This window comes from Megalobrama amblycephala, linkage group LG8 (assembly GCF_018812025.1).
Source record: "Megalobrama amblycephala isolate DHTTF-2021 linkage group LG8, ASM1881202v1, whole genome shotgun sequence".
NCBI classification, from domain to species: Eukaryota; Metazoa; Chordata; class Actinopteri; order Cypriniformes; family Xenocyprididae; genus Megalobrama; species Megalobrama amblycephala.
In genome coordinates, this window is record NC_063051.1 from 32,234,212 (window position 1) to 32,256,547 (window position 22,336).

Here is a 22,336-nt window from a genome sequence, read left to right on the forward strand (position 1 = left end):
TGATTCGTTCTGTTCTCTCTGTAGTATGTTGATAAGGGTGGCTTATCTCTGAAACTGCTTTGTTTACATACCAAAAGAATATTTCACTCCAAAATGAACAATTTTTCATCATTTACTCATCCCCATCTCATTCCAATTTCATATTATTCTCTTTTTCAGATTGTTTGGCAGTTTGGCTGTTTGTTAAGTTGACATAAAAGTGAACCTAGAAAAAGAACCCAGTTTTCATTCTATTCCTGGCCTTGAAAGTGGACTCAGATCTCAAAATAAAGTGATGAATTTGGAGCGCCTAGCTTTTTGAATGTAAACAGGCAAAAAGAGGTTCAATTCGCTTTAAAGTTCCTTTGGAGCATTCACGTTTTCAAAATTCATGCAATTTTCACAAAACAGAAAGTTTTGCAAAAGGAAGTGTATGATCAGTCAAACAGATTATCGGCCTGTCTGTGTGTTAATCGACCCAAGGGTCAACCTAGTGGAAAAAGAAACCAGTTCCTTTTTACATTCATTCTGTTCCTTTAAAGGTGCCCTAGAATCAAAAATTGAATTTACCTTGGCATAGTTGAATAACAAGAGTTCAGTACATGGAAATGACATACAGTGAGTCTCAAACACCATTGTTTCCTCCTTCTTATGTAAATCTCATTTGTTTAAAAGGCGTCCGAAAAACAGGCGAAAAACAGGTGAATCTCAACATAACACCGACTGTTACATAACATACATATCATTTAATATGTATGACCCCAATATTTGCATATGCCAGCTCATTCAAGGCATTAGACAAGGGCAGCCAGTATTAATGTCTGGATCTGTGCACAGCTGAATCATCAGACTAGGTAAGCAAGCAAGAACAATAGTGAAAAATGGCAGATGGAGCGATAATAACTGACATGATCCATGATATCATGATATTTTTAGTGATATTTGTAAATTGTCTTTCTAAATGTTTCGTTAGCATGTTGCTAATGTACTGTTAAATGTGGTTAAAGTTACCATCGTTTCTGACTGTATTCACGGAGACAAGAGAGCCGTCGTTATTTTTAAACACTTGCAGTCTGTATAATGCATAAACACAACTTCATTCTTTATAAATCTCTCCAACAGTGTAGCATTAGCCCGTTAGCCATGGAGCACAGCCTCAAACTCATTCAGAATCAAATGTAAACATCCAAATAAATACTATACTCACATGATCCGACGCATGCATGCAGTATGCATGACGAACATCTTGTAAAGATCCATTTGAGGGTTATATTATCTGTGTGAACTTTGTAAATGCACTGTATTATAGTCGAGAGCTCGGCGGGCAGGGAGCGCGCGATTTAAAGGGGCCGCAGCCTGAATCGGTGCATAGTTAATGATGCCCCAAAATAGGCAGTTAAAAAATTTATTTTAAAAAAATCTATGGGGTATTTTGAGCTGAAACTTCACAGACACATTCAGGGGACACCTTAGACTTATATTACATCTTGTAAAAACTGATTCTAGGCCACCTTTAAAGTGGACTCAGATCTCAAAGTAAAGTGATCATAAATCACTCCATTAAATGTAGTCCATATGACTTGTGCACAATATTCCAAGATTTCTGAAGCCATACTATAACTTTGTGTGAGGAACAAACTGGTAATAGGGTATTCCTGATCAAAAACTGGATTAAAAATTAAAATTCTGTACGATACAGATAAGCCAATTATTTTCATGTTATGGCTGATAATCAATAAATGGCAGATATTAAATTCTATACTATTTTGTCTAAATAAATTAAAAAATGAAAAACTAAAATCAACAGTTTCAAAATTTAAATGTTGTAAATGTAGGCATTTAAATGTAAAAATCAAAATCGGCTCTTGGGAAAATGCGTCTATCTACATTTTTGCAAAACTACTAAACTAAATGTACTATACAAACAATTTACTTCAGTTTTCAGCTGAAATGAAAAATAGAGGCAGTAAACAACAACTTTATTCCTTTTCACACAAATGATGATTTCAGCCACAGATTATTGATTAATAAAGACTTTATTTTTGCACAGTTCTGTGTGAAGTTGACAAAATTATGTCATAACCTCAGAACACTTTTACCATAGTGCATGATTTGTAAACTAACATTTTTGATGCCTGCACTGCATAAATAACCAGCTCCATTTTGTTTTGATCAAGTAGCCTAAATAAACTTGCTCAGTAGCTCACCTGGTATAGCATTGCACTTGTGATACACAAGTGCTGTAAAACATGAGTCACGATAAAAGAGCCAAAAGACTTGTAGGAGCAAGCTAAAATGGCATGGTTGCTGCAGCAAATAAATTTTTATATCATATCTGATTTTGTTAACATGATCAGTCAGGTTTAGAGTTATGTACTATGTGGTACAGTTCAAGTCATGTCGAAAAGATGATATTTACGAGCTGAACGCACTTGAACGCCACCACAAAGTCATAAATACGAGTGGGAAGCTCAGGATTTCCTTTAAGCCCCGATCTTTATGAGTTTCTCAGTGAGAAACGTGGCGAAATACCACAATATTTATAAGTATTTAGCAGTGACATTTTCAGGCTTTTTATATTTACAACAAAATAAGCTAATTCCCTGCACAAAATATAATAGTATTGTAATATAACAATATAAAATGTTATGATAAAGTTTGCAGTGGCTTCATAAATTAATTAAAAACATTAAAAAGCAAATCTCACCTAATTATTTGTTCTTCATTTTCTAGAAGTGCAGTTTAAAACCTTGCTGTATGTTAATTAAGAGAAGGTACACCGCCATCTTGCGCCGATGAAAGTGACTTGAATGCACCTGATGCTGTAAACATGACTTCCAACTCAAAACTTCCTAGGAGGATTTGAACGTACCATTATTTTCAAACATGATAGAGCATTAACCTTTTAGCGCCAATCACCAGACATTTCATTTCTGCTGTGATGCATACAACAACAACCAATGTAAATGTTTACATTCCTCACATAAAACGTAACATGCTTTTAGTGCCACTCACAGGACAAATTGAAAGTGCTGCGAACTGTGCAAGAAGTGAAGTAGTGTCATTTTACAGAAATGCCGTCACAGACATGTTTTCACAACAAGCTTAAATAGGGGAAATAAGTATGCACAGTTAAATATATATATATCTAATACTGACATATATTGTGCATTTTTTTTTTTGGTTACACTTTATTTTAAGGTGTCCTTGTGTAATGACAGTAATACTTGGTGGGGTTAGGGTTTGGTTTAAGGTTAGTTGCATTGTAATTTATGCATAATTTATTATTTACTATAGTACATACATGTAACTTGTAACAAGGACTTTGTAAAATAAAGCGTCACCCTTTTGGAATTTAGCACAGGATTTGTAAGGACTTCTTTTATGGTGCCTTTTTTCATTTTTGGGTGAGTAACTGATGACAACGTTTTAATTTTACGGTAAACTATTGCTTTAAATGCAAAACATTTGCTCAATTCCTATTGCAAGAATTGTGGGATGATGGTAAATGACTCTTTTTTTGTTATTATAGTTTTTATTATGGTGAATGACTCTTATTCACCTCTGACTCACTCACTCTCTCTCTCACGCACACAAATATTTCTAATTTTGTGAATATTTATGTACTTAAATGGTAAAGTAGAGCAGCTGGGTGAAAGTATGGCTGGATGGACAGATTGGAGGAAAGGCAAGGGAGGGTTTTTTTGGCTGGAAGCGTTAGATGTGAATCAGTATGTAGGTCGTGAGCACATTGCTGTGCTTTGTAGTGCTGTTTAGAAGTGGAGAGTCATGAATTATCCACTTCACTGAGTTGGATTTTGTTTGCTGTTGAAGTGCTTCATAAACTGGATTGCAGTGGATATCAGGTTGCCCAAGTTATAATTTAATATTATTTTGCAGCTTTTTGATGAGGAGGCAGTAAAATGCTGGCATGGAGCTAGGCTTTGGGACAGCAGTGGCTCTCATATTCAATTTGATGCAACAATGTACTATTTTAAGGCGTAATATATATATATTTTTCTCCCTTTCCATCTCTTACTTTTTTCTTAATGCTGAAGCAAATCAGTTTTTCTCTACTCACCCTGTCAGAAACAGTCATCTTGGATACACACACACACACACACACACACACACACACACACACACACACACACACACACGTTGGTTTTTCATGTGGACTTTCCATAGACATGATGATTTTTATACTGTACAAACTGTATATTTTACTTCCTCCCCAATGTGCTTGTCACTTGAATACAGAGAGGGATGAATAAACCACATGATTATCCCGATATGTCAACCTGTGTCAGAGTCTCTCATTGGCTGACTGCTCATTAGGTTGATGTGTCAGCCAGTGTCAGAAACCACCATTGGCTGATCCTGTGCAGGAAATTAAATTTAGCGTTCAGCTTCATAGAGTAATGTCACTGTGGCTGAATGTCTATATACGATTATAGTATTTTCTACTTTTTTCTATTTAGATAAAAATGTTTCTGTTATATATATATATATATATATATATATATCCTGCCAAATGTTGTCCTACAATCAATGTTCATATTGAAGAATATGAAAACAAATACAGTGAATGTAACCATTTAGGCTATGCTATATATTATGTGCAAACAAGGTGTTACAATCACATTACATTCTAACATTGCAACAACACCACAACCTAAAAACAAAAATAATGCTTTTTAAAGCAGAAGTTAAAATCACTGAATTAAAAATGAAACTAAATCAAATCAAAAGCACAGACTAAATGTTTATTGGTATGAGCAACACCCATTCTCTCATCTGAGCTTATATTAGCTTACATTTTTAATTACCCGATTAATAGTCGATTTACAGTTACTGCTATCATAAAAACACACTTGCTTAAAGGTTTAAAATTCTATATATGGCACATTTAATGTCCAACGACAAATATTTTAGCAAAATGTATATTTTAGAAGGAATTATTGTGTTCCTATTCTATTGCGCTGTGCCTGTTTGGCGTTCGTTCACTGAAGTCTGTGAAGTTTAGTGGAGACTCGTCCACGTTTGACAGCAAAATGGAAATATTTGCATGAATAGATTTTAAAATGTAATTTATTCTTATAATGGCAAAGCTGAATTTTCAGCATCATTACTCCAGTCTTAAGCGTCACATGATCCTTCAGAAATCATTCTAATATGCTGATTTGCTGCTCAAGAAATATTTATTAATATTATTATTATTATCAATGTTTGGAAACAGTTATGCTGCTTAATATTTTTGTGGAAACCATTTGGGGTAGGAAGTAAATAAATACTTTTATTCAGCAAGGACACATTAAATTGATTAAACGTGACGGTAAAGACATTTAACCTATAAGATTTCTATCTCAAATAAATGCTTTTTAGGGGCCAAGCACCGAAGGTGCTTAGGCACCTATTGTTATTGTTGGCGTTCCGTACGCTTATTATTATTCTTCTTCTTCTTCCGCTCTTGAAGTCTATGGCAGCCCATAGAACCGCTTGCGGGAAAGTTGTGAAATTTGGCACACAGTTAGAGAACAGAATGACCTTTGGCCATAGCAAATTTGGAGTCTCTAACTCAATCCCTCTAGCGCCACCAGCTGTCCAAAGTTGCACTTATGTTTATGCTAATAACTTTTGAACCATAAGGGCTAGAAACAAACTTCTTTTTTCCTCTGATTCATTGGGTCAAGACGAATCGATTGTACCATATGACGTCATTTTCCGTCATGAAAAATTTTCCGCCATTTTGAATTTTCTGAAAAACCTACTTTTTCGAACTCCTCCTAGGCCGTTAGTCCGATTTCATGAAAATTGAACCAGATCATCTTCAGACAATGGTGACAAAAAGTTATGGAATTCAAGTCGATTGCCCAAACTGTTTTCGAAAAACACACGAACGAATTGTACATAACGCTTGCGAAAATAGAAGTAAGGCTGTATCTCTGCAACACTTTATCATATTCAGACCAAACTTGGTACATGTCATGACAAGCATGACCTGAGGCATCATACAGTGTTTCGGCGCAGCGCCACCTACTGGAGTGGAGATATGAAAAATTGATGTTTTTGCTTATAACTTCTGATGGGTTTGTCCAAAAATCATAAATTTGGTCTCGTTGGATTCAGAGCATCATGCCGAGTCGAATGTTACCCAATTTTCCCATATCAGACATTTTGGCCGTCGGCCATTTTGAATTTTGTTCTAAAATGCTGTATTTTATGAACGCATTAGCGTATCTTTACAAAAACTCGGTATAGGCCATCAGCACAATGCCCTGAAGGAGCCTGAGAATTTTCAGACCAGCGCCACCTTGTGGTCAAAAGTTATAACAAAATTTACGAAAATGCTAATAACTTTTGATTATATCAACCGATTGTAATGAAACTGGTCTCAGTAGATTCCTTGGGTCATGCTGAGAACATAGATATCAAATTTGCCATAGTCAGCTGAACTTCCTGTCCGCCATATTGTTTTTCTTTAAAAACCTACTTTTTCGAACTCCTCCTAGACCGTTGCTCCGATTTTCACCAAAATTGAACCGTATCATCTTCAGACCATGCCGACAAAAAGTTATGGATTTCAAGTCGATATGTCAAACCGTTTTTGTATACCGGAGCAATGAATTTGAGGTATGATGCAAAAATTACTCTTGAAGCTGTATCTCTGCAATGCTTTATCATATTCAAACCAAGCTTGGTACGTGTCATCACAAGCATGACCTGAGGCATCATACAGTGTTTCGGCGCAGCGCCACCTACTGGAGTGGAGATATGAAAAATGGCTATTTTTGCTTATAACTTCTGATGGGTTTGACCAAAATTCATAAATTTGGTATGGGTCATCAGGACAATGCTCTGAAGGAGCCTGAGAAGTTTCGGACCAGCGCCACCTAGTGGCCAAAAGTTATAACAAAATTGACAAAATTGCTAATAACTTTTTTTTTCTAATTACTCACTGCTGCTGTTGGTCTGATGCTCCCAGCCATGTTGGCTGGCTTCTTGTGCCGTTTTTGTGCTTGGCCCCGTAATTGCTGCTTGCAGCTATATTTATTTTTATTATTCTAAGAATCCTGAAAAAAATGTGTCTTAGACTGATCTGCCCTGTGATGGACAGGTTTTGCTCAACGGTGCTCAGATTCAAGATGAAACAGAATGTGAAAATTTATATCAAATCAATCAAAGTTCAGTCAAAAAGATATTTTCCAACATTGTTGTATTCTATGTATTACCATTGATTTAGAGATCTCAATTACATAATGCAAATATATTTAAATTGTATTTTTGTCCACATGATTTTGATATGTATTTTACAGTTCATTATTTTAATGCAGTAATATTAAAAATGTAAAATATAATTTTAAAAAAAGTTAAAACAACAATAAAAAAACTTAAATTTTATGGATAAAATGTGGCCTTTGTATTTTTCAAAATGGTAAAATTACATATTATGTCAACTGCATTTACTTTTGTGTGTGTGTGTGCGTGTAGTGAACATATATTTATACTATGTGAAAAATATATCTTTGTGCAGTATATGCCTGAGTTAGAGCTGCGCAATTCTGGATAAATTGAGAATCAGGATTTTTTGTTTTAATTTCAAACATAGATCATGATTCTCCCACTATTCTGAACAGACAACTAAACAAAATAACATGTAATTCATTAGAGATTCTGGCAAAATGTTAATTGCTGCAGTCTATTTGAAATGTTTAATTAATCTAAATGAATTATTAAAAAAAAAGTCTGTTTGAATGAATGATTCAATGACTCACGCATAAATACTTCACTTGTTTCATTACAGGATAAATCAGTGTTTCTGAAATGCAGATCTCAATGTTCTGGTGTGATTTTGTCAAAAGTTTAATAGACACAGAGGAATCATCATTTAGGAATGAGGTTGCATGGGTGTTTGAATTCTTGATTGTGATCTTTTAACAATTAATCATGCAGCTTTAGCCTGCGTGTGTGCACATACATGCATCTGTCGGCATAATGCAGATGACGTGTTTGTGTGTGTCTTTGCATGCACTCTCAGGGTTAGCGTGCGTGTTTGATAGAATAGAGCCCCCTGGGTAACTGCTCAGTTGTGTTGCTATCAGAGAACGTTCACATCCTCCTCCACAAGCAGACCATGAGCAGAGGAGAGAGTGGGAGAGACATGCCTCTGTGGACATCATAGCTAAGAATGACCTTGGACACAATCTCCTAAAGTTGAGCTCCTTTCCAAGATGAGCGTTATCTGCATTCCTCACTGATAGCTTCTTCAATCTGCAACCCTTAAGAAAAAACAGTTATTATGCATTCTGAAAAACATCACCTGCACAACCTAGTGTCTGTAAGACGCTTTGGGAAGTTTCGTTCTCACAAAGCATGTCTGGCTGAGATATTGCATTCTCAAAACAACTGATGGTTGACATAGAAGCCACATCCCTACTCTGTTTCTTCTTCTCTGCTATTGGCTAGACAGTACAGAACACTTGTACAGAACACACTCATATACTGTATGTAGAAATGGTAATGCCAAATAAAAGAAAAAACACATAATGGAAGCAGACAGGAAGCGTATTGGCTTTTAGTAGTCTTTTATATGAGCCTACTGCGGTTTGTATTATGGGTGGCACTTCCTGTTTGGGGAACTTCCATTCAAAAAGATTGAAGAGTCATTTCAAATCATAAGATTGCCCTACAAATAAAACTTATCTGTCAGTTTGACTGAATGAGCTGTCAATTTTCCTTCATGTTTAATTTTCAGACATCATGAGAATAACGTATCACTTGGTATTTTAATGTGACGTGTACAGGTAAATACAGTTTATTATCTGTCACCATGACGGAAATCACTTTGAAGTAGTATCATGCAATGCTGAAGTTAATGAACATTTTTGATTAAGGCAACGTATGTTACATAATACAGATATATATTACTGCAGAGATATTTAACCTGTCCGTTATTGCTGTGGAAAGAATCACACTTTTGGGGTTATTCATGGTCTGCTGAAAGTTCCTTGTTGATGCTTTTACACTTTTAAATGTCCTTTAAATGTTCAATGAGTGTTAAGGGTGAGTAGAATAATGTCATCTCATTGTACCCAGTTTTTAAAAAAAACATATTTCATTCATAGATCGCTGATTGTTTATAGCTTAATGGAAGTTACACCCATAATATTGCTGTTTTATACTGATATTTTTATATCAAATAATCAATATTCAGAACCAGATTTTTGTTATTGTTTTATTTATGCATAATAATAACAAAATTATCATTATCCAGTAATAAAAACATAATATGTATCATGTTTTTTATTATATATTGTTATTATTATTATTACCTATTATATTGTGCCATTTATCAGTAGAATATTAAAAACCAGATAACAGACAACAAAATATCTGTCAATATCTCTGCTTTATTATTTAATAAATTCTTCATAAGAGATAGGTCGATAGCCAATAGATTAAAAACAGCCGATAGTCAGGGCCGATATATCCTGTCAATCAAAAGATGGCAGAAAAATGCCATGCATTTGGGCTTTGTGTAAAGAAAATGCTAAGAAACCAGTTTTATGTTCAATATTAATGGTAATTATATGAATTAATAACATTCAGAAAGTTAAGAAATATTAATTTAATTGGTCCCACTTTATATTAAGTGGCCTTAACTACTATGTACTTGCATCAAAAAATAAGTACAATGTACTTATTGGGTTCATATTGAATTGCAAAACACTTTTGCTGCTATTGAGGTGGGATACGGGTAAGGTTAGGGAAAGCTTTGGTGGTATGGGTAGGTTTAAGGGTAGGGGTAAGGGTTAAGGGATGGGTCAACAGTGTAATTGTAAATGTAATTACAGAAATTAATTACAGATGTAATTACATGCAGGTGTTTTTCAAATATAAGTACAATGTAAAAGCATGTATGTACACAAGTGCATTGTATCGAATGATTAATTTAAATGTAAGTACATAGTAGTTAAAGCCACTTAATATAAAGTGGGTCCATTTAATTTTCAGAATGTAGTTAATGTGTTATTATTAATTTGAGTAATGTGTTTATGTTTATAACTGATACCAGTTACTCTGAAACAAGTTGATGAAATGGAGAGAATAAAGTTTTTATTTGCATTTCTTTCAAAATATAATTATTAATAATATAATGATTAATTATAATGAAATTATCATTAATTTAAAAGAAGGTATAAAAGGCAGAACCTCCAAACTATTGGTATCGGCAGATATCACTCTGAATAATCGGCTATCGGTATCGGTATATGTATATATATATATAACACACACACACACACACACACACATTCAAAATTATATATATATAATTTTGAATTTTGTTATTATTTGAATATATTGACATTGAATTATATTATAATGTTCTCTCTGTCTTTGTGTTTTTCTTTCTCATTTTATCTGTCTTTTTAGCTGCACAGAGCGAGCAGAGGGAGTGTGCGTATGCAGAACAGCTGCAGTCTCTGGACAAGCTGATTGGTGGACATGTTGAGGGGCGTGTCTTTCATGAGAACTCCACCATTCGCTGTAGTCACGGAAGTCACTGCTTTGGATTCTGGGTGAAAAAAAATAATAATGAAATCCAACTAGTGAAGCAAGGTATATAAATACATTAAATTACACACACACACAAAGAACTTTACAGTCAGTCTCACCTTTATTTCCTTTATTTACTACAGGTTGCTGGACAAATGTTGCTGACCATCAGGAGTGCTATGACCGCTGTGTGGTGACCAACCCACCGTCAGTGGCCCTGAATGGAACTTCTCGATTCTGCTGCTGCAACAAAGACATGTGCAACCTAAACTTCACAGAGGACTTCCCACCTCCTTCCCCGACCACCACACAGCCTCTCCGTGAGTGTATGTTGTTCAAAGACATATAGATAGTGTTCAGGAAACAGAAACAAATGAGAACAATTGAGAGATGTGTTTGTACTAAAACAGCAGATACAAATGAAAGACACAGGCTAAATTGGGCCAGAACATTTGATTCATTAAAAAAGTATTGCCATTTTGTTCACTTTCTGTCCATTAATGAACATTTTCTCTTTGAATCCTTCAAGATTCACGCCCACTGCACAGAGATGAAGCCATCATTTTCGCTTTAGCAACTGTGTCCATGGTTGCCGTCCTCGTCATTCTGATTTTTTTTGTCTACCGCATGCTAAGAGGTGTGTTAACGTAGAGATGTTATGATGCTTTAAATGTATGACTCAATCCTGACGGTGAAATTATCTATGTGCGTGTGGATTTATGTGCCTGTGTGTATTCCAGGACGTGGTAAACACTCTTTGCATACCTTGGATATTCTGGAGACATCGCTTTCCCCTCCTTCTCTGGATTTGGACAACCTCACACTACTGGAGGTAGAAGACACCATTCACAGCTCAATTCTTTTTGCTGTTTAAGCAAATAAAATGGAGTATAAACCTCTAGGGAAAATGAAATTTATTTATTTATTTATTTAAATAAAAAATATTTATTTTTATTGAAAATTGATGAAGCAACAAAAATAAATGGTAAAATTAATTTGAGTAGAAATCATGTAATAAGTTTACCCAGGAGACCACAGTCCTGTTGTATTCTACAAATTAATAGTAACAGTAAATAACAATATAAGTACGAACTTTGGACAAAACTATATATTGATCAAAAGTGACTGTAAAGACATTTATTTCACAAAAGATTTCTATTTCAAATAAATGCTGTTCTTTTGAACTTTGAACTGAAGAATCCTGAAAAAGCTTTATGTATCATTTATCTATCAAATTATGTATCAGCTTCAATGAACTTATCAAAATAACAACACCCAAAAATGAAAATTCAGTCATTAATTACTCACCCTCATGTCGTTCCACACCCGTAAGACCTTCGTTCATCTTCGGAACACCAATTAAGATATTTTTGATAAAATCCAATGGCTCAGTGAGGCCTCCACTGCCAGCAAGATCATATCCTTTTTCAGTGCCCAGGAAGCTACTAAAGACGTATTTAAAACAGTTCATGTGACTACAGTGGTTCAACCTTAATATTATAAAGTGACGAGAATGCTTTTTGTGCACCAAAAAAACCCCAAAATAGCAACTTTATTCAACAATATCTAGTGATGGGCGATTTCAAAACACTGCTTCATGAAGCTTCGAAGCTTTACAAATCATTTGTTTCGAATCAGTGGTTCGGATCGCGTATCAAACTGCCAAAGTAACCTGAACTATTGAAATTTTGAAACACGTATGACGTAACAAAGCCTCGTTTACTGAAATCATGTGATTTTGCCGCTCTGAACCACTGATTCTAAACAAAAGATTTGTAAAGCTTCAAAGCTTCATGAATCAGTGTTTTGAAATAGCTCATCACTAGATATTGTTGAATAAAGTCGTTAATTTATTTATTTTTGAACTGTTTTAAATATGTCTTTAGTACCTTTCTGGTCACCAAAAAAATAAATTATCTTGCTGTCAATGCAGGCCTTATTGAGCAATCAGATTTAATCAAAAATATCTTAATTTGTGTTCTGAAGATGAATGAAGGTCTTACAGGTGTGGAACGACATGAGGTTGAGTAATTAATGACAGAATTTTTGTCTTTGGGTTTCCATTTTAACACCCAAGGATGTAGCAGAAAGCATCTGGGTCACGTTTGCATTTTCATCTGTTACTGGCCTTAATTATAATAAATAGAATTAGAGAATAATTCTAACCTGACTCAGAAGAAGAGAGGAATATATACAGTACAGTCCAAAAGTTTGGAACCACTAAGATTTTTAATGTTTTTAAAAGAATTTCCGTCTGCTCACCAAGGCTACATTTATTTAATTAAAAATACAGTAAAAAACAGTAATATTGTGAAATATTATTACAATTTAAAATAACTGTTTTCTATTTGAATATATTTCACAAAGTAATTTATTCCTGTGATGGCAAAGCTGAATTTTCAGCATCGTTACTCCAGTCTTCAGTGTCACATGATCCTTCAGAAATCATTCTAATATGCTGATCTGCTGCTCAAGAAACATTTAATGTGTACAATTGTACAAAATATTTGTGTACAATATTTTTTTTCAGGATTATTTGATGAATAGAAAGTTCAAAAGAACAGTGTTTATCTGAAATCTAATCTTTTGTAACATTATAAATGTCTTTACTGCCACTTTTGATTGATTTAATGCATCCTTGCTGAATAAAAGTATTCATTTCTTTAATTTCTTTTCAAAAAAATAAAAATAAAAATTCTTACTGACCCCAAACTTTTGAACGGTAGTGTATAATGCTACAGAAGCTTTGTATTTCAGATAAATGCTGTTCTTTTGAACTTTCTATTCATCAAGGAATCCTGAAAAAAAAAGTACACAACTGTTTTCAACATTGAAAATAATCATAAATGTTTATTGAGCAGCAAATCAGCATATTAGAATGATTTCTGAAGGATCATGTGACACTGAAGACTGGAGTAACGATGCTGAAAATTCAGCTTTGCATCACAGGAATAAATTACTTTGTCAAATATATTTAAATAGTACACAGTTATTTTAAATTGTAATAATATTTCACAATATTACTGTTTTTTACTGTATTTTTAATTAAATAAATGTAGCCTTGGTGAGCAGACAGAACTTTTTTTAAAAACATTAAAAATCTTAGTGGTTCCAAACTTTTGGACTGTACTGTATATATATTACTATATTGCTATATATATATATATATATATATATATATATATATATATATATATATATAGTATAAATATATAGCACTCATACTTTTCCCACTTATTTTTTATCTCTTTCTGTTCTTCACAGCTGATTGGCCGGGGCCGGTACGGAACAGTGTATCGCGGTTCGCTGGAGGACCGATCTGTGGCTGTGAAAGTATTCATTTCCGCTAACCGTCAGCAGTTTACTAATGAGCGTATGATTTATCGTCTCCTCCTGGATCACGAGAACGTAGCACGCTTCTTAGAGAGCGAGGAACGTGTCGGCACAGAAGGCCGGACGGAGTTTCTTCTCTTGCTGGAGTTTTACCCTCATGTGAGTATCACAACAACACTGAGAAACCCAAACCATCTGCCCAGAAAGCACCAAAAGCAAAACCTCCAGTCTAATTCCAGATTTCTTATTCTTTTCCTGTCAGCCATTTAGTCTGTTCTTATTTTTTCTCTCACATTCCTTCTTCTGTACATCACAGCTCCAAAAGTGCAAGCGCACGCATTTATTTAGTGGTTATATTTAGAGACCTGAGGGATCTGATGTCATGTTTGATCTTGTGGTAACAGCAGCTCGCAAGTGTGATACGATATCACTAAACCTCTCTCACTCTCTTCCTCATGTTCTCCTCTGCATCCTTTTTCCCCCTCTCTTTTTTTTTTGCAATTGCGGAACAAAAAAGCTTACAATTCAGCAGAATATCCTCATTTTACCTCTCTTGTCGCATACTCACACCCACAAACACTTTCTCTCGATATTATGGAGGAAGATCGAGATTATTGACTGAGCTTAGAAGTTTTAAATTATTCATAACCGTGGGCTTTCAGCCTGTACTTCCTGTGGGCTAACCTCAAGCCAGGTTGCCATAGTGACAGGAGGCATCCCTAAGGTAGTCCTGAGGTACGGTGTCATGAGAAATCGGGTCTCTTTTAGGATCCAGGCGGTAATGCCTGATCAAAAGTTATCGCGACTAATTATAACCTTTTTAACTATTGTATGATGTTTATTACACAAACAACATGCTTAAAATATATAAAATTAATGCCTATGTAGTGCATAATAAAACAAACTGGAAACCCAACCATGCTTTAAAATAATTTTTTTATTGTTGAAACATACAATGTTCTGTAAAAGTAATTTAATATTAATTTTACAGAATAATAATAATGTGGTATAGTATAATAATACTATGATTCATTTGTAATTAATTAATTTTCATGCTAAGTACACACAAACATCATTAATTTGAAACATGTAATTGGGAACTATATTGGAAGCAAAAAACATACCTAATATAATATAAGCTAAGCTAGCAAGCTAACTGGGTAGATGTATGCTATGCTAGTACGTAAGCTAACTAAAAAACAGTAAGAATGAGAAATGCTGGATTTCACAAACTATAGCTTCAGTTATATACTAGTATAATTTAAAAAACATTGATGGTTATTATAACGCATTTTAAATGATATAAATCATAATGGGATTTTGCAGAAATTGTAATCAGGCTCTAAACATACTACCCATTAAAAGTCCGTTGAACCAATGGGATCACTCAAGGTCCTAAAGCAGACCCGATTCCTGGGGGGACTTGATTTCTCACCACAACGGCAGGAGTGCATTAATTCACCCTTCGCCTGGAGATTGATTGACAGGTGATCTGACCAATCATAACGCCTAATCCGCCATTTTGTCTGACAAACAAACCAGACAGGAGAGTTAGTAGATTAAAGGATTAGTTCACTTTCAAATGAAAATTAGCCCAAGCTTTACTCATCCTCAAGCCATCCTAGGACAGTGGTTCTCAAAATTGCAGGGCTGGGGGTCCTCCAGGACAGGTTTGAGAACCACTGTCCTAGGTGTATATTACTTTCTTTTTTTTTGATGAACACAATCAGAGAAATATTAATAAATATCCTGAGAATCCAAGCTTTATTATGGCAGTGAGCAGGGGTCACGAGTATGAGCTGAAGAAAGTGCTTCTATCCACATCCATCCATCATAAACGTACTCCACACGGCTCTGGGGGGGTTAATAAAATTAAAGGTGCCCTAGAATGTTTTTTACAAGATGTAATATAAGTCTAAGGTGTCCCCTATAACTATTTAAGTGCATAAACAAAGTTCACACAGCTAATATAACCCTCAAATGAACCTTTACAAAGTGTTCGCCTCATGCTGCAGCATGCATCAGATCATGTGAGTATAGTATTTATTTGGAGTTTACATTTGATTCTGAATGAGTTTGAGGCTGTGATCTATGGCTAAAGCTAACATTACACACTGTTGAAGATGTGTTTGTGCATTATACAGACTGCAAGTGTTTAAAAATGGAAATAGCGACGGCTCCGTGAATATAGTAATAAACGATAGTAACTTTAACCACATTTAACAGTACATTAGCAACATGCTAACAAAACATTTAGAAAGACAATTTACAAATGTCACTAAAAATATCATGTAATCATGGATCATGTCAGTTATTATGCTCCATCTGCCATTTTTCGCTGTTGTTCTTGCTTGCTTACCTAGTCTGATGATTCAGCTGTGCACAGCTCCAGACGTTAATACTGGCTGCCCTTGTCTAATGCCTTGAACATGAGCTGGCATATGCAAATATTGGGGGAGTACATATTAATGATCCCGACGGTTGCGTAACAGTGAGTGTTATGTTGAGATTCTTCTGAGGTCTTTTAAACAAATGAGATTTACATAAGAAGGAGGAAACAATCTCACTGTATGTCATTTCCATGTACTGAACTCTTGTTATTCAACTATGCCACGGTAAATTCAATTTTCAATTCGAGGGCACCTTTAAATATTCCTTTTTAATAAAAGCAAAGCGATAAGTTTGAGTAAAAAAAAAATCCATATTTAACAAGTTATGAAGTAAAATATCTAGCTTCCGCCAGACCGTGTAAAACTCTCGCAGCTCAAAAAGCTTACGCTACGTCCTACACCTTCCCTATTCAACTTATGGAAAAAGTGTAACTGACATGATGCCAGTTGAATATGAACTTGAATATGGAAGGCAGTCTGGCCGGAAGCTAGATATTTTACTTCATAACTTGTTAAATATGGATATCTCTTCAGAAGGCCTTTAATACCCCCGGGAGCCATGTGGAGTACGTTTATGATGGATGGATGTGGATGGAAGCACTTTCTTCAGCTCATACTCGTTGATCCCGTTCATTGCCATTATAAAGCTCGGATGCGTCAGGATATTTATTAATATATCTCCGATTGTGTTCATCAGAAAGAAGAAAGTCATATACACCTAGGATGGCTTGAGGGTGAGTAAAGCTTGGGGTAATTTTAATAATTTTCATAACTAATCCTTTAACGTCGGTGGACTTGAACTTGAAAAATGGTGTATTGACATCTTTCCACGTTTGAAACAACATACCTACTGATTCAGATGTTCATTCATGTTTATTTTGTGCAATAAATAGGAAGAGATGATTCGGTTTATGTGTTGAACTGAGGCGCTACAGTGATCTGTCATGACACATTAAAGAGCCACAACGGTATTTATTGTTTAAATGACAACAATTTGAGAGCTAAGACTTTGTTCCATACAATAAACTCTTGTCAATGTCCTCTGTATTTTTCACTGCTTGAGAACATCTTGTTGGACATAGCGACCGTAACTAAGGGGGATGGTTCTTTGCGAAGGGTCAGTTTTGCACCTCCTGTAACTTTGTGATACACCGGCTCTGTTCATCCTTGCTCTGCTCTTTAATCTCGTACTCCCTCGCTTCTCCCTCCTCTTCCCCACCCACTCGTGTTTTTCCTGTGTGTTCCTCCCTGTACTTTGCAGATGATTTCCTCTGAATAGAGTACTCCCTCTGTCTTTCCCAGGGCTCTCTGTGCACGTATCTGAGCGGGCGGACTGTGGACTGGCTGAGCTGCTGTCGTTTGGCTCTGTCTGTCACCAGAGGGTTGGCGTACCTGCACACAGAGATACAGAGAGGGGGTGAGACACAGAATAACAAATGAAATCAAGAAAACATGAACATTTTGTCATCATTCACTCATTCTCAAGTCGTTTTTTCAACATATATGATTTTCTTTCCTCTGTGGAACACAAAAACAGAATGCTGGTGTATGTAATAATGTAATTCATAAAATTATGATATACACAAGCGTTAAAATTTTTTGTTTTAAAGGTGCCATCAAACGTTTTTTTACAAGATGTAATATAAGTCTAAGGTGTCCCCTGAATGTGTCTGTGAAGTTTCAGCTCAAAATACCCCGTAGATTTATTTAAATAATTTTTTTAACTGCCTATTTTGGGGCATCATTAACTATGCACTGATTCAGGGGCTGCAGCCCCTTTAAATCTCATGCTCCCTGCCCCCGAGCTCGCGACTCTATAATACAGTGAATTTGCATGCATGCTTCGGGTCATGTCAGTATAGTATTTATTTGGGTGTTTATATTTGATTCTGAATGAGTTTGATAGTGCTCCGTGGCTAAAGCTAACATTACACACTGTTGGAGAGATTTATAAAGAATGAAGTTGTGTTTATGAATTATACAGACTGCAAGTGTTTAAAAATGAAAATAGCGACGGCTCTTGTCTCCGTGAATACAGTAAGAAATGATGGTAACTTTAACCACATTTAACAGTACATTAGCAACATGCTAACGAAACATTTAGAAAGACAATTTACAAATATCACTAAAAATATCATGATATCATGGATCATGTCAGTTATTATTGCTCCATCTGCCATTTTTCGCTGTTGTCCTTGCTTGCTTACCTAGTCTGATGATTCAGATGTGCACAGATCCAGACGTTAATACTGGCTGCCCTTGTCTAATGCCTTGAATCATGGAGCTGCCATATGCAAATATTGGGGGCGTACATATTAATGATCCCGACTGTTGCGTAACAGTCGGTGTTATGTTGAGATTCGCCTGTTCTTCGGAGGTCTTTTAAACAAATGAGATTTATATAAGAAGGAGGAAACAATGGAGTTTGAAACTGTCTTTTCCATGTACTGAACTCTTGTTATTCAACTATGCCGAGGTAAATTCAATTTTTGAAACTAGGGCACCTTTAAAATAAAAAAATTAATACTTTACCAAAGGCACATTAAATTGATCAAACATGACAGCAAAGACATTTATAATGTTACAAAAGATTTCTATTTCAAATAAATGCTGTACTTTTGAACTTTCTAATTATAAAAAAAATCTTGAAAATTCATCATGGTTTCCACAAAAATAGTAAGCGGCTTTTTTCAACATTGATAATAATAGGAAATGTTTCTTGATTTCTGAAGGATAATGTGACACCAAAGACTGGTGTATCACATCACAGGAATAAAATACATTTTAAAATATATTCAAATAAAAAAACAGTTCATTTTAACTTGTAATAATATTCCACAATATTCACATTTTTACTGTATTAGTGATTAAATAAATTGCAGCCTTGGTGAGCATAAGAGACCTCTTTCAAAAACATAAAACAAATCATACAGTTTTGAACAGTATTGTCTGTGAAGAGGGACTCGGGCTGTCAAAATGGCAAAAATGTATCAGCTACTTAAAATACACTTTTGGTTTTAATTCTGAGTGTTAAATGGTCCCCAGAGTCACAGTACGGATGTGATAGTGGGTGTGTGCACTTTATTTATAGGCTGAGTCTAAGAAAGCAGGAAGGCAGGGATGGGGCGTAATTCTCAAAGCTTTTTTTAGTTTTCTTTGTCTTTGTTTCAGTGTGAAAGGCTCTAAAAGTATTCAGATTTTATTTAGAGTCAGAAAAAGGTATGTAAATGAAAGGCAGAACTAGAGATTAAAGAAAGAGAGAAAGTGATGCTATGTCTTCATCTTCATCCCAGTCATCCTAATACATGCTGACACATCCATTTCAACTCACAAAAACTGGCCACACTTCCTCATACAAATGCAAACTCATTTGTCCTTTCATATACAGCATATATAACAGAGTGGCTCAGCTCTAATATCTGTTTGGATGGGTCACGGGCAAACCAATAAGTGTGCAGATCAATAATTTCACACAATAGTGACCAGTACCAATGACAGTGTAAAGGTTAATGAGCTATATGACTTGGCTGACAAATTGATTTTGGTTATTATTTTTATCAATAAAGGTAATTATTTACTGATATAAAAAAAAAAAAAAAAACATATAAAAATAGAATGATGAAATAAAAATGTCACTATTTGTTTAAATATTTATTTCAGTGTCTTCTTTCATATTGCTTTTATAAGAGAGGAAACGACACATTACGTTAAGGTGTTTTTTAAGCACTAACTAGACAACTTACAGTAGTCAAATCCCTGTTACATACCGTTATTTTTGGAGACAAAAGTGGGTTCTAGTGCGCTCTAGTGGCAATTCTGATATTGTGATTCACTCTCATGCAAGTTTTCTCTCCTCTCTCATCCCACTCCATCCCCTTCCATCACTCTCTCCCCTCCCTCTCTTCTTCCCATTGTTAGACTTGTATAAACCGGCCGTGTCCCACCGAGATCTGAACAGTAGGAATGTACTGGTGAAGACAGATGGCTCATGTGTGATCAGTGATTTTGGACTTTCCATGGTTCTGACTGGAAAGAGACCGCCTGGGCACGGAGAAGAGGATAACAGTGCCATCAGTGAGGTCAGCAAACAGCAATTCAGAGTCTGGACCAGTGATTTGGACAATAACACCTCAGACTGATCATATGTTATACCTCTTTCTTACTGAATAGGTGGGTACAGTGCGATACATGGCCCCAGAAGTGCTAGAAGGGGCAGTGAATCTGAGAGATTGTGAGTCGGCACTGAAACAAGTGGATGTTTATGCGCTGGGTCTGCTTTACTGGGAGACCTTTATGCGTTGTGCTGACCTCTTCCCAGGTACCACACACACACATGTACACGTGTGCAGATCTCTCCATGTCACAGCTGATGTTTGTTCTCAATTAAACTCTTCTCTCCCACCAGGTGAGACAGTGCCAGCATTTCAGATGGCTTTTCAGGCAGAGTTGGGCAATCACCCTACCATAGAGGACATGCAGGTACTTGTGTCGAGAGAAAAAGAAAGACCCAAATTCCCAGAGGCCTGGAAAGAGAATAGCCTGGTGAGAAATTCAGGATGTGAACACACACACGCAGCCTATCAAAACTCAGCGGACTAAAATAGATTTGTTGATGCTGATGGATGTGTGTGTGTTTATGTACAGAAGGTGCACTCTCTGAAAGAAACAATGGAAGACTGCTGGGATCAGGATGCCGAAGCTCGACTGACAGCTCAGTGTGCAGAGGAGAGACTCACTGAACTTCTCCTCATCTGGGATCGAGAAAAATCAGTCAGTCCTTCTCTCAACCCCAGCACTGCACTGTATAACCACAGGTAATCAATAACCAATAATTACTGTAAAACCACTGGTAATGAGTAACCTATAATCACTGTACAACCACAGGTAATCAATAACCAATAATCACTGACCACTCACTGTATAGTCTCAGGTAATCAATAACCAATAATCACTGACCACTCACTGTATAGTCTCAGGTAATCAATAACCAATAATCACTGACCACTCACTGTATAGTCTCAGGTAATCAATAACCAATAATCACTGACCACTCACTGTATAGCCTCAGGTAATCAATTACCAATAATCACTGACTATGCACTGTATAGCCTCAGGTAATCAATAACCAATAATCACTGACCACTCACTGTATAGTCTCAGGTAATCAATAACCAATAATCACTGACCACTCACTGTATAGCCTCAGGTAATCAATAACCAATAATCACTGACCCCTCACTGTATAGCCTTTCAGGTAATCAATAACCAATGATCACTGACCACTCACTGTATAGTCTCAGGTAATCAATAACCAATAATCACTGACCACTCACTGTATAGCCTCAGGTAATCAATAACCAATAATCACTGACCACTCACTGTATAGCTTCAGGTAATCAATAACCAATAATCACTGACCACTCACTGTATAGCCTCAGGTAATCAATAACCAATAATCACTGACCATGCACTGTATAGCCTCAGGTAATCAATAACCAATAATCACTGACCCCTCACTGTATAGCTTTATGTAATAAATAACCAATAATCACTGACCACTCACTGTATAGTCTCAGGTAATCAATAACCAATAATCACTGACCACTCACTGTATAGCCTCAGGTAATCAATAACCAATAATCACTGACTATGCACTGTATAGCTTTCAGGTAATCAATAACCAATAATCACTGACCACTCACTGTATAGCCTCAGGTAATCAATAACCAATAATCACTGACCACTGCACTGTATAGCCTCAGGTAATCAATAACCAATAATCACTGACCACTCACTGTATAGCCTCAGGTAATCAATAACCAATAATCACTGACCACTCACTGTATAGCCTCAGGTAATCAATAACCAATAATCACTGACTATGCACTGTATAGCTTCAGGTAATCAATAACCAATAATCACTGACCATGCACTGTATAGTCTCAGGTAATCAATAACCAATAATCACTGACCACTCACTGTATAGCCTCAGGTAATCAATAACCAATAATCACTGACCCCTCACTGTATAGCTTTATGTAATAAATAACCAATAATCACTGACCACTCACTGTATA

At 35.7% G+C, this 22,336-nt stretch overlaps 1 protein-coding gene across 3 annotated transcripts in view; it reads left to right on the forward strand.

Annotated features, from left to right (window-relative positions):
• Positions 1 to 22,336, forward strand: part of bmpr2a (bone morphogenetic protein receptor, type II a (serine/threonine kinase)) — a 32,345-nt gene that overhangs the window by 5,371 nt on the left and 4,638 nt on the right. For 2 of the 3 annotated variants that reach the window (XM_048200608.1, XM_048200611.1), the window contains exons 2-11: positions 10,414 to 10,599; positions 10,680 to 10,862; positions 11,066 to 11,173; positions 11,277 to 11,368; positions 13,801 to 14,028; positions 17,562 to 17,676; positions 20,178 to 20,338; positions 20,430 to 20,577; positions 20,665 to 20,801; positions 20,904 to 21,073. In XM_048200608.1, coding sequence (XP_048056565.1) covers positions 10,414 to 10,599; positions 10,680 to 10,862; positions 11,066 to 11,173; positions 11,277 to 11,368; positions 13,801 to 14,028; positions 17,562 to 17,676; positions 20,178 to 20,338; positions 20,430 to 20,577; positions 20,665 to 20,801; positions 20,904 to 21,073 — 1,528 coding nt within the window. The remainder of the gene's footprint in view (positions 1 to 10,413; positions 10,600 to 10,679; positions 10,863 to 11,065; positions 11,174 to 11,276; positions 11,369 to 13,800; positions 14,029 to 17,561; positions 17,677 to 20,177; positions 20,339 to 20,429; positions 20,578 to 20,664; positions 20,802 to 20,903; positions 21,074 to 22,336) is intronic. The other variant, XM_048200610.1, reaches the window with a different exon arrangement.